The 12,950-nt window shown below is 55.2% G+C and overlaps 1 protein-coding gene across 14 annotated transcripts in view; it reads right to left on the bottom strand.

Moving 5' to 3' along the window:
- The window catches only part of POU2F2 (POU class 2 homeobox 2), a 55,328-nt gene that overhangs the window by 19,481 nt on the left and 22,897 nt on the right, over positions 1–12,950 (bottom strand). For 6 of the 14 annotated variants that reach the window (XM_029926629.1, XM_029926633.1, XM_029926634.1 and 3 more), the window contains exons 1-5: positions 11,964–12,042; positions 4,189–4,254; positions 4,050–4,084; positions 3,858–3,914; positions 78–194 (exon numbers count right to left, since the gene is read on the bottom strand). In XM_029926629.1, coding sequence (XP_029782489.1) covers positions 78–194; positions 3,858–3,914; positions 4,050–4,084; positions 4,189–4,254; positions 11,964–12,030 — 342 coding nt within the window. In that variant the 5' untranslated portion in view covers positions 12,031–12,042. Of the gene's footprint in view, positions 1–77; positions 195–3,857; positions 3,915–4,049; positions 4,085–4,188; positions 4,255–4,370; positions 4,678–11,963; positions 12,043–12,950 lie in introns of those variants that run through there. The other 8 variants (XM_029926635.1, XM_029926636.1, XM_029926627.1 and 5 more) reach the window with 7 other exon arrangements.

Below are 12,950 nucleotides of genomic sequence, written 5' to 3'. Positions count from 1 at the left end.
ACCTCTTGCCAGCGGTCCTGGAACAGATGGGGGCAGCCAGTCTGTGCCCAGGTGCCCGCGCTTCCCCAAGTACTTACCCCAGCTAGCTGGCTGCCTGTCAGCATGAGTTGGGCCTGGGGCAGATGCGGCTGAGCCGGCTGTGGGGGCGGGGGTGCTGCTGGGGCTGAGTCGCCACTGGGGTCTTCAGCCTTGATCTGGGGGGGAGAGAGGCAGGGTCCGGGACCCCAGAATGTTAAGTGGAGGCCAGAGAGAATGCCCACCTGTGAACCAAAGAGAGGGCACGTGTGTGGCAACCGCAGCCTGGGGCCGGTGTAGGAGGTGTGGACTGGGGTATAGAGGCCAGGCCCTGTACTACCAGCCAGGGGTCTTAGGCCACCTCTCTGGCCTCAGTTTCCTCGGCCATCAGATAAGGCTAACACAGCCCCTGCACCCAAACTCCCTACAGGAAGAGGGTCACCTTTGGGGAGCAGTCTTCCCCTCTGGGAGGTCAGTTTCCCCATCTGTAAAATGGGAAATGTGCCAGCAGGGGACTCGGGACCTCAAAGAATAGAGTTCTGGGTCCCACACCTCTCATCTTCATTAGCTAGAGGTGCAGCTTTTAGTAATGGAGTAAGACTTCACTGGAACAAAGAGTCTTAGGTTATTAAAAAGAATAAAACCACCGCCTTGGAACATGGGTCGGGAATTCAGACGAGTGTGGCAACAGGCAGACAGTGCAGACGGGTGACGTGTGCAGATGAGGATGGGGTGGGCTGGCAGGGTGTGCCCTCCCGAAGGAAAAGCCCGCCCAGCTCCTGCTCTGCTCCCACCAATCACTCATTTTAAAATCAAGAACAAAAACATGGGGCTCCTGGGTGGCTCAGTGGGTGAGCGTCCGACTCAAGATTTCAGCTCAGGTCACGATCCCGTCATTACTCCACGGAGCCTGCTTAGGATTCTCTCTCTCTCTCTCTCTCTCTCTCTCTCTCTCTCTCTCTCTCTCTCTCTCCCTCTCTCTGCCCCTTTCCCCCCTTCGTGCTCTCTCTCTCTAAAATAAAAATAAATAAATAGATAGATAGCTAAAATCTAAAGTAAAAACAAAAAACAACCTGAAAAACAAAAACACTGGCACGACCAGCCAAGCACTGAAGTGGGCCAGATGTGACCCCGATGCTGCCACCTCTCAGACTCCACCCCAAAAGTCTACTGAGCCCCTCCTTGTCTCTGCGTAGGATGTGGATGCCTCTCACATCAAACACATAGGACAGACCAACACAGGGGCGCCTGGGTGGCTCAGTCAGTTAAACGGCCGACTTCGGTTCAGGTCACGATCTCACGGTTCGTGGGTTCGAGCCCAGCATCGGGCTCTGTGCTGACAGCTCAAAGCCTGAAGCCTGTTTCAGATTCTGTGTCTCCCTCTCTCTCTGCCCCTCTTTTGTTTGCACCCTGTCACTCTCTGTCTCAAAAATAAATAAACATTTTAAAAATTAAAAAAAAAAAGGACAGATCAACACAGGGTCTCGGCCTTCCTCTTCTAGACAGAAAGCCAGACCACGGTGGGCTTGCCTGACTGGTCTGTTGGTAAAGGACACATGGGGGTAGGAGGAAGTGTGCCTTGAAGAATCACCCACTCAGGCCCAGAGGGGACACTGGGCTGTAAAGATGATCCCCAATCCTTCAGCTCATTGGCCCAGCACCACTTCACAGAAGGGAGTCCAGAGACGGAAAGCAACTGGTATAAGGTGACACAGCAGCTTGGCAGGGACGTGGCTTTTGGAATGCAGACTGAGATGAACAGAGGCAGGGAAAAGGCCAAATAATAGAGGGTGAGTGGAGGGCCCCGGGGTACGGGTACAAGTGTCAGAGAGCTTAAGAGGTGCCGGGATGCAGCACCAAACTACAGTGAGTGTTAGAAGCCAGGCCGGTGGCTGTCCCCGGCAGGGAATCAAGGGCCTCTGGAAGTCTGGGGTTCTGCTTCCTGATCAGTGCTGGCTGCACGGGGGTTCAGTTTGTGAAAATCCACAGAACCGAACACTGAAGATCTCTGTGTATGTCACATTTTAATTGAAAGTTAAAAGAAAATTTTAAAAACACTGAGAAACAAAAACAAAAACAAAAAAAACCCCACCAACATGGTCAGAATACTTGTTCTCTTTCAGGTTTCTTTCATTCCTTCCTTCCGGTTCTCTTGAGAAAGTCTCCATTAGGTGCTAGGATGGCTCAAAGCCTCATCCCCAACACTCAGTCTCCCTTTCTAACAACGAAGGAAGGCCCTCGGGCTTGCACCTGACAGGCGGGAGTCTCTGGGTACATTTTAATAATCACTGTATCCGGCACCTGGCTGGCTCAGTCAATAGACACTGAGTCTTGATCTTAGGGTTGTGCGTTCGAGCTCCACGTTGAGCGTAAATATTACTTAAAAAAAATTACTGTATTTATTTCCATGGCAAGTGATTCTGGTTTTCCATTCATGAAATTTCCATTTAAAAAATTTTATTTCAGCTGTTCATGAGCTGAAAATTGTTGAAGCTGATTGATAGGTACCTGGGGGTTTATTTTCATGATATTCTTTTTTTTTTCTCCTTTGGTATCTGCTTCACATTTTCCATAATAAAATATTTTTTGCAATGAAGCCAATGAACAAAATTGTGATGTATGCAATGGTACACGGTGGTGTGTGGATGAGTCTGCAATCGTGATGGGAGCACATGAATCACTGCATTTGGGGGAAAACTAGCACAGAAGAGGCGGAGGGAGATGGAGAACAGGACGCAGTGTGGACAGAGGCCCGGAGTCAGAGGCCAACACCCTCTCTGCCTCGGGCTTTCCCCGGCAGCCAGGGTCCAGGCTGCGGAAGGGCAGCAAGAATCCTTCCTTCCCCGGGCGGCTGGTTTCCCCACAGAGAAGCAGGGCTGCTGTGGGATTGGAGAGGCTGCAAAATATGCAGCTGGGGTGGAGCGGTTAGGGGTATGGACATGTGCTCCGCTCCAAGGGCTAAGGCCAGAACTATGCCCAAGATCAGAGGGAAGGGGGCCCGAGCCCAATCCCTTCTCCAGAGTCCAATTCACTCAGCACAAGATACCCACCCACAAAGCTGCATAAGGGCTCCCCAGAGCCCATCCAATCTGAGAGCCGCCCCCCTCCATGTTAGAGAAAAGGAAACTGAGAAGCCCAGTGGGGGGGGGGGGGAGGCAGTGATTTTCCCATGGTCACAGAGTAATTCCCGGCTCCCAACCCCATTCCCCTGCCACCTTTGGTCAAGGTCAGGTGTCCTTCAGAGGACGCCCCTGCCCATGCCCTCCATGCTGCCTTCAGGCCTCTGGACCTGTGGCTGCCCGGCCCCCCAAGCTGGAGCATGGAGACCTGGGCCCCAGACACCTCAGAAGCCCAACACTGCCCAGCAGCAGTCAGGGCCCCGTGTGGATTAGGGATTTGTTCTGTCTGGCCACTCCCAGCTTCCCCATCATCCTTAGCCATCCTCACTGGGTCTGCCCCCCTCCTTACCTCCCCCCATTGGCTGGCCCCTGAGTGTGTGTGTTGGGGGGCTGGGGGTGGGGCAGGCCCCTGTCAGGGAAGTTGGGATGGGGGCGGGGCCCTCAGCTTCCTGTTGTTCATCGCCCTGGGGCTCTGGGGGGGATTTCCCTGGCCACCCCCACCCCCCAGGGAAGGGGAAGGAGCCTGGGTGAGTCACAGGCCTGGGGCGGGAGCCTGAGTGTGAGAAGGAGCGGTAGGAGCCTTGTCACCAAGTTATTGGGTCTCCGTGCCCCTCAAGCCATGGGCCCACAAAGGTGCGTGGGACCCTCTCCAGATACCAACCTCCACCCGTCACAGGACGGCCTCCCTGTTGCTCTACCCTGGCTGTTCTGACAGGTGCTTACCTTGGTGCCGGGGCCAGTTGGGGACACGGAGAACGGGGAGGTCTTATTCTGGGGGTTCTGTGAAGAAAAAGTTGGGGTGGGGAATGGGACAAGTGAGATGAAGCAGCTTCTGACACCTGCCCCTCACCCACAGGGGTCGCCTCTGTCCCCTCTCCCACCCCCCCAGCCCGGGCTCCTCCAGTCCCTCCGGACCTGATGGTTAGTGTCTGGTCCATTTCTTTCAGTGTCTGCAACAAGAGGGAAATAGTGAGGTGTCACCTGTGCCCCCCACATCCCTGCAGCTCCCCCACCACGCGGGGCCTCTGCCCTCCCTGCTCCCCTCCCCACCCACCTGTGTGCTCTGCCGGGGAGTCCAGACCTTGCTTCTCGGCCTCCAGGGGCTTAGACATTCTTATTTCTGGGGACAGAAGAGAGATGCAAGCGGGGTGAGGGAGGCGAAGCCAGGAGGGCTCTCGGGGCCCCTCCTCCATCACCGCCCCAGTCTCTCCCCAAATCCCCTGCACCCCCTGCCACCTTGCAAGTGCCTCTTTCCAGGAGACATGCCCTCCTTACTGGGCCTCTGCCCTCCTCTGGCAGGACAAGAAAGGGCCTTCAGGCCTTGGGGGTCTTGCCTGATCCTTTTCACCCCTGCAGAAGGTGGCACAGGGAACACCACCTCCCATGAGGCCCTGGGGCGGGGTGGGAGGTAGCCAGTGGTCATGAGAAGCCTTCGGTGCCCAGGAGGAGGTGGGTGATGTTCCACAGGAGCGAGTCAGCCTTGGGCCTCCTCCCGAGGCGCGCCCGTCCTGCCTCACCAGGTTTCGGGTGAGACATGTTTTCCACTCTGAGTGGGGCCTGGGGGTGTGAAGGGCTGCAGTGTCCCCAGAGGAGTGAGTCTTCTGATCTCTGCCCCTCCTCCAGCCCACAGCGCTCGAGTCCACACCTCACTCCCACCCAGCCACCCGCTCCTGGCCTCCTGTCTCACATTCAGCACACAGACCCAGTGGTCGCTTCTGAACTCTGAACTCCGACCAACTCCAACTCCATCCAGCTCTGCCCCCGACCTGGTCCTTGGACTTAATCCTGGACCTCACCTGGGACTTTGGCCGTGAGTCCCAACTGCACACCCCAATCCAGCCTGGGTGCCCATGCCCCACCCTACAAATGCAATCCCATTCTACAATCCCGTGAACCCAGGAACTGAGAGGAGGTGGCAGGCAGCAAGCTGGCACCGGGGACACAAAGCAGTGGAGACAAAGCAAGGATCTGTCTTCGCAACACTCTGATGCTGACAAGGGAAAGATGAGCGTTTACCAGTGCTAAGCACAGTGTTAAGTATGATTCAGCACTGACAGTAGCAGTTGCTGCTAATATTACCCCCATTTTACAGAGGAGGAAAGCGAGGCCCGGGAGCACAGTGAGACAGCAGAGGTGCCCTGACTGGACACCTGTCTTCATGACTCCTGGGTTCACGCTTCTAATCAGGACTGCTATGGTCTGCTGGACCACCCCACCCCCCACCACCCGGCCATCCCTCTGTGACTTCCGCCCACCTCGTCTCCAGCTGTCACCCCTACTCAAGTTCAACCTGACTGACACTGACTTGAACCCAACCCGGATCTAGACCCTACACAAACCTGGGCTTCTGCCCTATCCGTTCTCAATCCCCTTACCCATCCTGAATCCCAACTCCTATCCTTTACCCGACCTTGACTCCTGGCTTGGCCTCAGACCTTTCTCATAACCCTGACTCTGACTCGAAGGTCTCCCCCACAACTCATTCCACATCCCTACCTTAAACCACGATGCCACTCAATCAAAGGGGCTGTCCAACTCAGGTGCGCTCTGCACCCAAGATATTTTTAAAAGACCAACTAAAGTAGCCAGGACATCCTCAGCAACGGAAAAAAAAAAAAAAGGTCCAGGAATTTTGCAATGGAGGGTAACTCGATATGAAACACCGCTCGGCTTTAAAATTCCTGATTAAAAAGCCAGGTCACACACTGCTGGTGAGAGTGCAAATCGATATAAGCACAATTCAGGAAAGCTGAAGAGGCGTCCAGTCCCTGGGACCCAGCACATCCACTCCCGAGCATCCACATGAGAGAGAGGCATCCTGCCCCTTTCAGTATGACCCCAAACTGGCAACAACTCAAGAGCCCATCAGCGGATCAACATGATGTGGTATGTCCATACAATGACACCCTCCACCTCAAGACAAAGAACACACTCCTGTATCTCACGCACCACTGAACCTTGCAGGCGCGACACCAAGGAAAAGACAGCAGCCACAAAAGCAGACAGACGGTAGGATTCCAGTTATGGGAAGCTCAGAGACAGGCAAGATGATATCAGGTGACTAAGGTCAGATTATGGGTACCTTTGGGAGGGATGCTGATGGGGAAAGGGTGTGGGGAGGCCTGCAGAGGGCTGGGAATGTTCTGTATCATGATCTGTGCGGGAGTTCTGGGATTCTGTACATATGTAAAAATTCATCAAGCTGCACCCTTAAAATGTGAGCACTTTATCGTATGCAGGTTTTCACACAAAAAAGGAAAAAAATTAAAAGCCAAAAAAACAAATAAATGAGCCAGTACACAGTCCTACTAAGGCATAGGCTGGTGAAGGTGGGGTGGTGGACAAGTGCCCAGGATATGCTGTGACTGCTCAGGTCCTGCTTCCAGGCACTAGGAGGGGAGTGAGCAGCTACTGATCTTGAGACACAGGAGGACCAGGTGCTGGTCCCTGCACTGAGACCCCACTCCTGACTCTGAGATACCCAAGGCAGAAGTCCAGGGCACCTGGGCGGCTTAGTCGATTGAGCACCCGGCTTTGACACGGGTCATGATCTCACAGTTTGTGAGTTCAAGTCCCATGTCCTGGGCCCTGTGCTGACAGCCCAGAGCCTAGAGCCTGCTTTGGATTCTGGGTCTCCCTCTCTCTCTCTCTGAACCTCCCCAGCTTGCACTCTGTCTCTGTCTCTCTCAAAATTAATAAACATTAAAAAAAAATTTTTTAAAAGGCAGAAGTCCAGCCCAGCCCTGCCTCTAAATGGCCCAGAACTTGGCCCAGCTCCAGGTAACTGCTAATGCTAGTGTGGTCTGGCATCACACCCCATAGAGCGCCCCAGAAACGCCTGCCCAACCCCCTTCCCTGGCCCCTCCTTCCAACCAGTGTCTGTCTTGCCCCAAGGAGATCCTTCCCACAACCTGGCCCTGAACCTTTCCACAGGTTCCTATCTCCTCAAGAGAAGTCCAGAGTCTTTATTTTTTTTTAATTATTGAATTTCATTTCTAAGATTTTTAATTTATTTTTTTAATGTTTTATTTATTTTTGATATAGAGAGAGACAGAGCATGAGAGGGGGAGGGGCAAAGAGAGAATGAGACACAGAACCGGAAGCAGGCTCCAGGCTCTGAGCTGTCAGCACAGAGCCCGACGTGGGGCTTGAATCCACAAACGTGAGATCTGACCTGAGCCGAAGTCAGAGGCCCAACTGACTGAGCCACCCAGGCGCCCCCAGATAGAGTCTTTAAAGAGGTAATTAATTTAAATGAGACCATTAGGGTGAGCCTTAATCCAACATGACTGGTGTCCTCATGAGAAGGGAAACTTGAGACACAGACATACAGGAAAAAGACCATGTGAAGACACAGGGAGAGCCCAAGCCAAGGAGAGAGGCCTCAGAAGAAACCAACTCCACTGACACCTTGATCTTGGACTTCTAGTCCCCAGATTTCGAGAAAATTAATTTCTGTCGTTTAAGCTACCCTGTCTGCAGTGCTTCTTTATGGCAGCCCTGGGAAAATAACCTAGCCTCCCACGGTCGTGCCCTCCCACTGTCCTCGCCCTGAGCCCACAGAGCTGTGGCCGTCTGTGTCCTAGTCCTCTCCCACCAGACCAGGGGGCAGGCAGGCCTGGTCTGACTCACTGCTGGGCCCCTGGCATCACCCAGCTCAGAAGAATCGGTTATACGCGTTGGCCGAACGTCCCTCCCCGCAGCTCTCTTACTTGTTCCTGCCTCTGTCCTGCTGTCCCTTTGCCATTTGACACATGTTTCCTGAGGCCTTGGCGTGGGCTGGTCCCTCTGCCTGGAAGGCCGTTCCCCACGCTGGCCACCTGGCGACCTCCTACTCATTCGTCAGCACCCGCACAGGCTCTGTCCTCTATGGTGGTGGCTCCCTCCACCCTGGCTCCCGCTGGCCCCGCATCTCCCGGTGCGACTGTCCTAGAGGCTGTAGCCATCAGGGCCCCGGTAGGTCTCCCCTGTCAGACTGGGAACCCCTTGAGAGCAGGTCTGACTCATCTTGGGGTCCCTAAAACTGCCCAGCCCAGGACGTGTGGGTTGAGTGAACAAGGGGGCCCCGAGGCCCTGGTCTGCCCCACCTCCAGGTCTTTGGCTCCGCTCCTCCCTGACCTGGTGACCTTTTTTTCTCCACTGGCAAACTCCTGCTCCTCTTTTAGGTCTCAGCTTCCACCTCACCTCCTCTGTGAGGTCCTGCCTGACTCCTCAGGTAGTTGGTGTCTCTTATCTGGGAACCCTCTGCCCCTAACGCACCCTGACTCTCTTGGCAATGACCTCACCCTGCCCCAAACTGTGAGCTCCTTAGAGCCCAGGCTGGTGTCATAGCCGCACTAATGCAGGCAGGAATCTCTGACAGGCCAGGACCCAATCCTGTCCCAGACAGACCTTTTTCCCTGCTGCCACCTGCCACCTTGACCTTGAGCCCCAATCTTCAAGCAACTGCCACCTAGACCTTTAAGGTAATGTCTCCTCTGCAGGGATAGTGGCTGAAGAGGCAAGGGTGGCTTGAGGGGAAATCTCTACCACTCCTCCCATCGTCGTCCCTAATTCTTACCCGACCCGACCCCCACACAGCCAGGCGCCCCCACAGCATTTCACTGGGCTGACGGCAAAATGGCCAGTGCTGCCCTTCGCCCAAGCATGTCTTGCTCTTCCTTCTTCCTCCCCTATCAGAGCCAAGTCTGAGAAAAGGGTTTCATGGAATCATCCCCACCAAGCATGAATAGGGGACTCCATTTCCACCACAGATCCAAAGCCAAATGATGCCTTAACACTCGAGGACATTGGCAATCCCTTAAGAGGCCCGCCAAGGCGCCCACCCCACAGGCTGGCAGCCTCAGCCCAGCCCCTCTCGCCTGGCTCTGGAGAAATACTGACACCTATTCCCACTCAGACACTCGGCCTTCACTGGGACAAGGGAAGACCGGCATCTGGATTTTGAAAAGCCCCCACCGCCACCTCCACCAGTGATTCTAATAAGCTCCAGCTCCCTGCACCTTCCAAAGCCCATCTCAAAGCCTCATTCACACAGAAAGGCTGCTCGGATATACGGCCATAGTCGTCCCTCCCGCCTCCCATTCCTGGCAGTATGTAACTCTTGAGAGGACCAGGCAGGAAAAAGCAGTGCAGAATCCTACTGGGCCCCTTGAATCCCTCCATCCTGGAGTCGGACACACCCAGGGCTACCCACACCCTTGGGGTCACACTCGCTTGCCCCACTGCCTCAGGCCTGGGACTCAGGGTCCCCTCCGCCCTCCCCACCCCTCCCATACCCCTCCCTCTCCGGACTTTCACTTCTCCTCTGCATTTCCCCCAGCCGGTTTTAGCAGACTTGGGCCAGCTTCTCGTTAGCACTTACCGAAAATGGGGCTAAATATAGAGGGCCCAAGGGCTGCCCCTCACCCCTCCTGGCCCCTCTTGGCCTGTCCCCTGGGTCTCCTGCCTTCACAGCCGGCTTCAATCAAGGCTGTGCCCTGGGAGCCCCTATGGGCAGGGTTTGCGCTGCCGGGAACCTCTGTGGGCCCAGCTGGCCCAGTCCCTGCCTTCGTAGGAGCAGCACACCCCCCCCCAACCCCATGTCTGTCCTCGGGGTGGCCTCAAGGGAGTGAACACTTCTGAGCTGTCAGGAGGGAAGGATGGAGATACAGGCAGCAGACACAACAAGAGAGGTGGCCCCACAGCTGTGCCACAGAGCACACACACCACAGCCTCAGCCAACAGGGCCCCAGACAAGGATAGAGACCACACAGACACACACAGGAACAGGTGTGCAGAGATCCCAGGTCGGGATGTTTGTAGAGAAGACATACGCCCAGACACAATGACATGGGTGGATATGCAAAACACACACCCAGACATGTGCATGCACACCTGCATTTACACACACACACACTAAGTCACACTCCACAGTCACTCACAGACATACAAATAGACATAGAGTATACACATACACATGTCACTCAAGCACACACCGACGTGTACACACTCACACCTGAGTCACTCACAGACAGATGTGCATCCACACATCCACTCAGCCCTCTGAGATAGACACACACGTATGCCCTGAATCACTTCAACAGACACACACAGAGACATGCACACACACACACACACTCCCAGAGTTACTCAGATACACACAGACGTGCACACACTCCCACATCCAGAGTCACTCACGTACACAGGTAGACACACAGACAGACACAGATATGCATACATACCCACACCCAGGTCACTCAGTCAGACATACCCAGAATCGGCTCATCCTGGGAGATGGCCAGGGCGGACCCCCAGATCCTGAGCTCAGGCAGGACAAGCGATCTGCCCAAGGCCACGCAGAGTATTAATTCATGTCCAGGCAGGGAACCCAGGCGGGCCTCCCAGGCAGGGCAGTTCTGTGAGAGATCCCCAAAAGGGCTCTAACTCAGTGCCCAGCACATGCAACGCCCCCATTCAACCCCAGACAGGGATAAGTCAGTGACGGAGCAGACCTTGGATCTCTGTGTCTACACTGCATGTGCACACACACATAGACATAGTTGTACATAGAGTCACCTCGATAAATAATCATGTGCCATCCTGCAAGTAGTCTTCCCTCCATCTCAACCTCCTTCCTCACCTCCTTTGCCTTGCTCATTCCCACTCATCCTTCACATCTCAGCCCAGACACCCCCTCCTCTAGGAAGCCCTCTCTGACACCCCCAGGCTCAACTGGGCAAGTCTTCTGGGCTCCCACAGTTCCCTGTGCCTCCGGCACCCTGGCCTCAACCCCTTTGCCCATGCTTCCTTCACTTTCTGGGAACAGGTCGGTCTCCCCCATTGCGAATTCCAGTAGGACAGATCTGTTTCAGTGTGTTTCCAACGCCCAGCACAGACGTGCTCAATAAATACATGTTGCTGAAGGGCCACGGGGATGCCCGTGTACACTGATGCGCCTAGGACAGCACACGCCGAACCAACACTCATCCCCACGGACACTCACAGATGTGACACATACCAACAGTCATGCCTACATGGCCGCAAATGGAACAATCACCAAGTATTGACGCTTGCTGTGCTCCAGGCACTGTGTTAAGCATTTACACATATTACCTCATTTAACTCTCCCATCAGCACTGCCGAGAGACAACTATCATTATGCAGAGATAGACATATTTTACCAAATGAGCCAACAAATACAAATCACCTTGTATGATGCCCGGCACACAACATTCACTCAGTCAACTGACATATAATAAATTTTCAGGCAGTGATAAGTCCCATAAAGAAAAGACAAAGCAGGGCAAGGGGACCGAGAATGGTGGATGGGTTGCCAAGTCAGACAGGGAGATCAGGGAAGGCCTCCCTGAGGAGGTGACATCTGGGACAAATGAAATGAGGCAGTGAGCCAAGAGGTCATTGCCAAAGCTAGCCCACAATGCCACACTAAATAGCCCCTCACGCACAGACACATGACAGTCACACTCAGAGGACTCAGAACTACCACTCACATACACACGGTCAGAAACACACACACTGAAAAGCCCTGCAGCTCAGTGTTCCCAGCGCTTTGCGGCCCCCTCTCACTGGTCCTCCTTATAAGGGCCTGCTACCAACACTGGGCTCCATCCTCCCTCCCCTGGAGCCCTCAGAACACTGCAGCGGAGATGGGGGGGGGAGACCAGAAGCCCCCAGGTGTCTAGAGTGGAAGGGAAGGGTAAAGAGGAGCTGAGGGCGGAACCAGGGTGGGAGAGGGGAAGCTGATGAGGTACAAGAGTGAAAGTGCAGAGGAGACAGCTAAGGAGGAAGGGCAGGGCAGGCAGCGGGCGCTGGCCCCAGGCCCCTTACCTGGAGCCCCCATGCTGGAGTGAACCATGCTGCCCGCCCCGCAGGGCTGGGGGAACAACTGTGTCATCTCCCCGCCCTCTCTGGGGGCCAAGCCCTCTCAGCCGGAAGTCACCCGGAGAGGAAACCACAGGGTCCGCCCCCTTCAGAAGGGAAAATACTCTGGCCCCAAGGCCCACTTCAGGAGGCGGTGGACCCCAAATCATGCGTGTGTTGGGGCAGTAGGGGGAGTGGGGTGGACGGCAACAGGCTGGAGGAGCTGGATCCTGCAGCTGGGTCTCCAGGAGGTTTCTGCAGCAGCAGCCCCAGCCCTCCAGCTGCCTGTGCTAGGCCAAACACATCTGGAACACGCATGTGGGTCTGGAAGAAAGGGTGGGCCCATAACAACAACAACAACAACAAAACTAAACACTGGATAGACTTTTTTTGGGGTCTTTCCCAATGCCAGCCTTGACAGTTGCACTTGACAGGCATCATCTCTTGAGATGATCACTATTTGCCCCATTTTACAGATGAAAAGACTGAGGACCCGAGAGCTGAGGTGGCCTCCCCAAGGGCCCAGAGCCATGAAGCATTGAAGCCAAGAAGCACAGTAAGAGATATTCGCGGTGGTGTCCCTCAATACTGTGGGAAGAGTGGTACCTAGCCATGCACCTGTCCACAGGTGAGGCGTCTGTCCACTGAGAAGGAAGCGGTGCCCGTGGACAGTGGACAGTGGCTGCGCGGGCGACGGGGAGGGGCCTTGGCCCAGAGTGGCAATATGTCTACCAGGGCCAAATGCAGGTGTCCCAGGCGGTTCAGGAGAGGGGAGCCCCGGGTCCCTTGACTGCCCGCTGGCCCTTGGCGGAACTGCGCTCTCGGCCCAGCATTTCCCTCCACGCCCGCCAGAGGGAGGCAGCGCCTAGACAATCGGCCGGAGGGAGGGGCCGGCTGCGGAGGAGGAAGCCCCTCCCTCCGCTCCCCTCCCAGCCCCCGCCACCCCCACTCTTG

Source organism: Suricata suricatta, chromosome 16, assembly GCF_006229205.1.
Source record: "Suricata suricatta isolate VVHF042 chromosome 16, meerkat_22Aug2017_6uvM2_HiC, whole genome shotgun sequence".
Taxonomy (NCBI): Eukaryota; Metazoa; Chordata; class Mammalia; order Carnivora; family Herpestidae; genus Suricata; species Suricata suricatta.
This window is presented reverse-complemented; position numbering and strand designations above follow the sequence as displayed.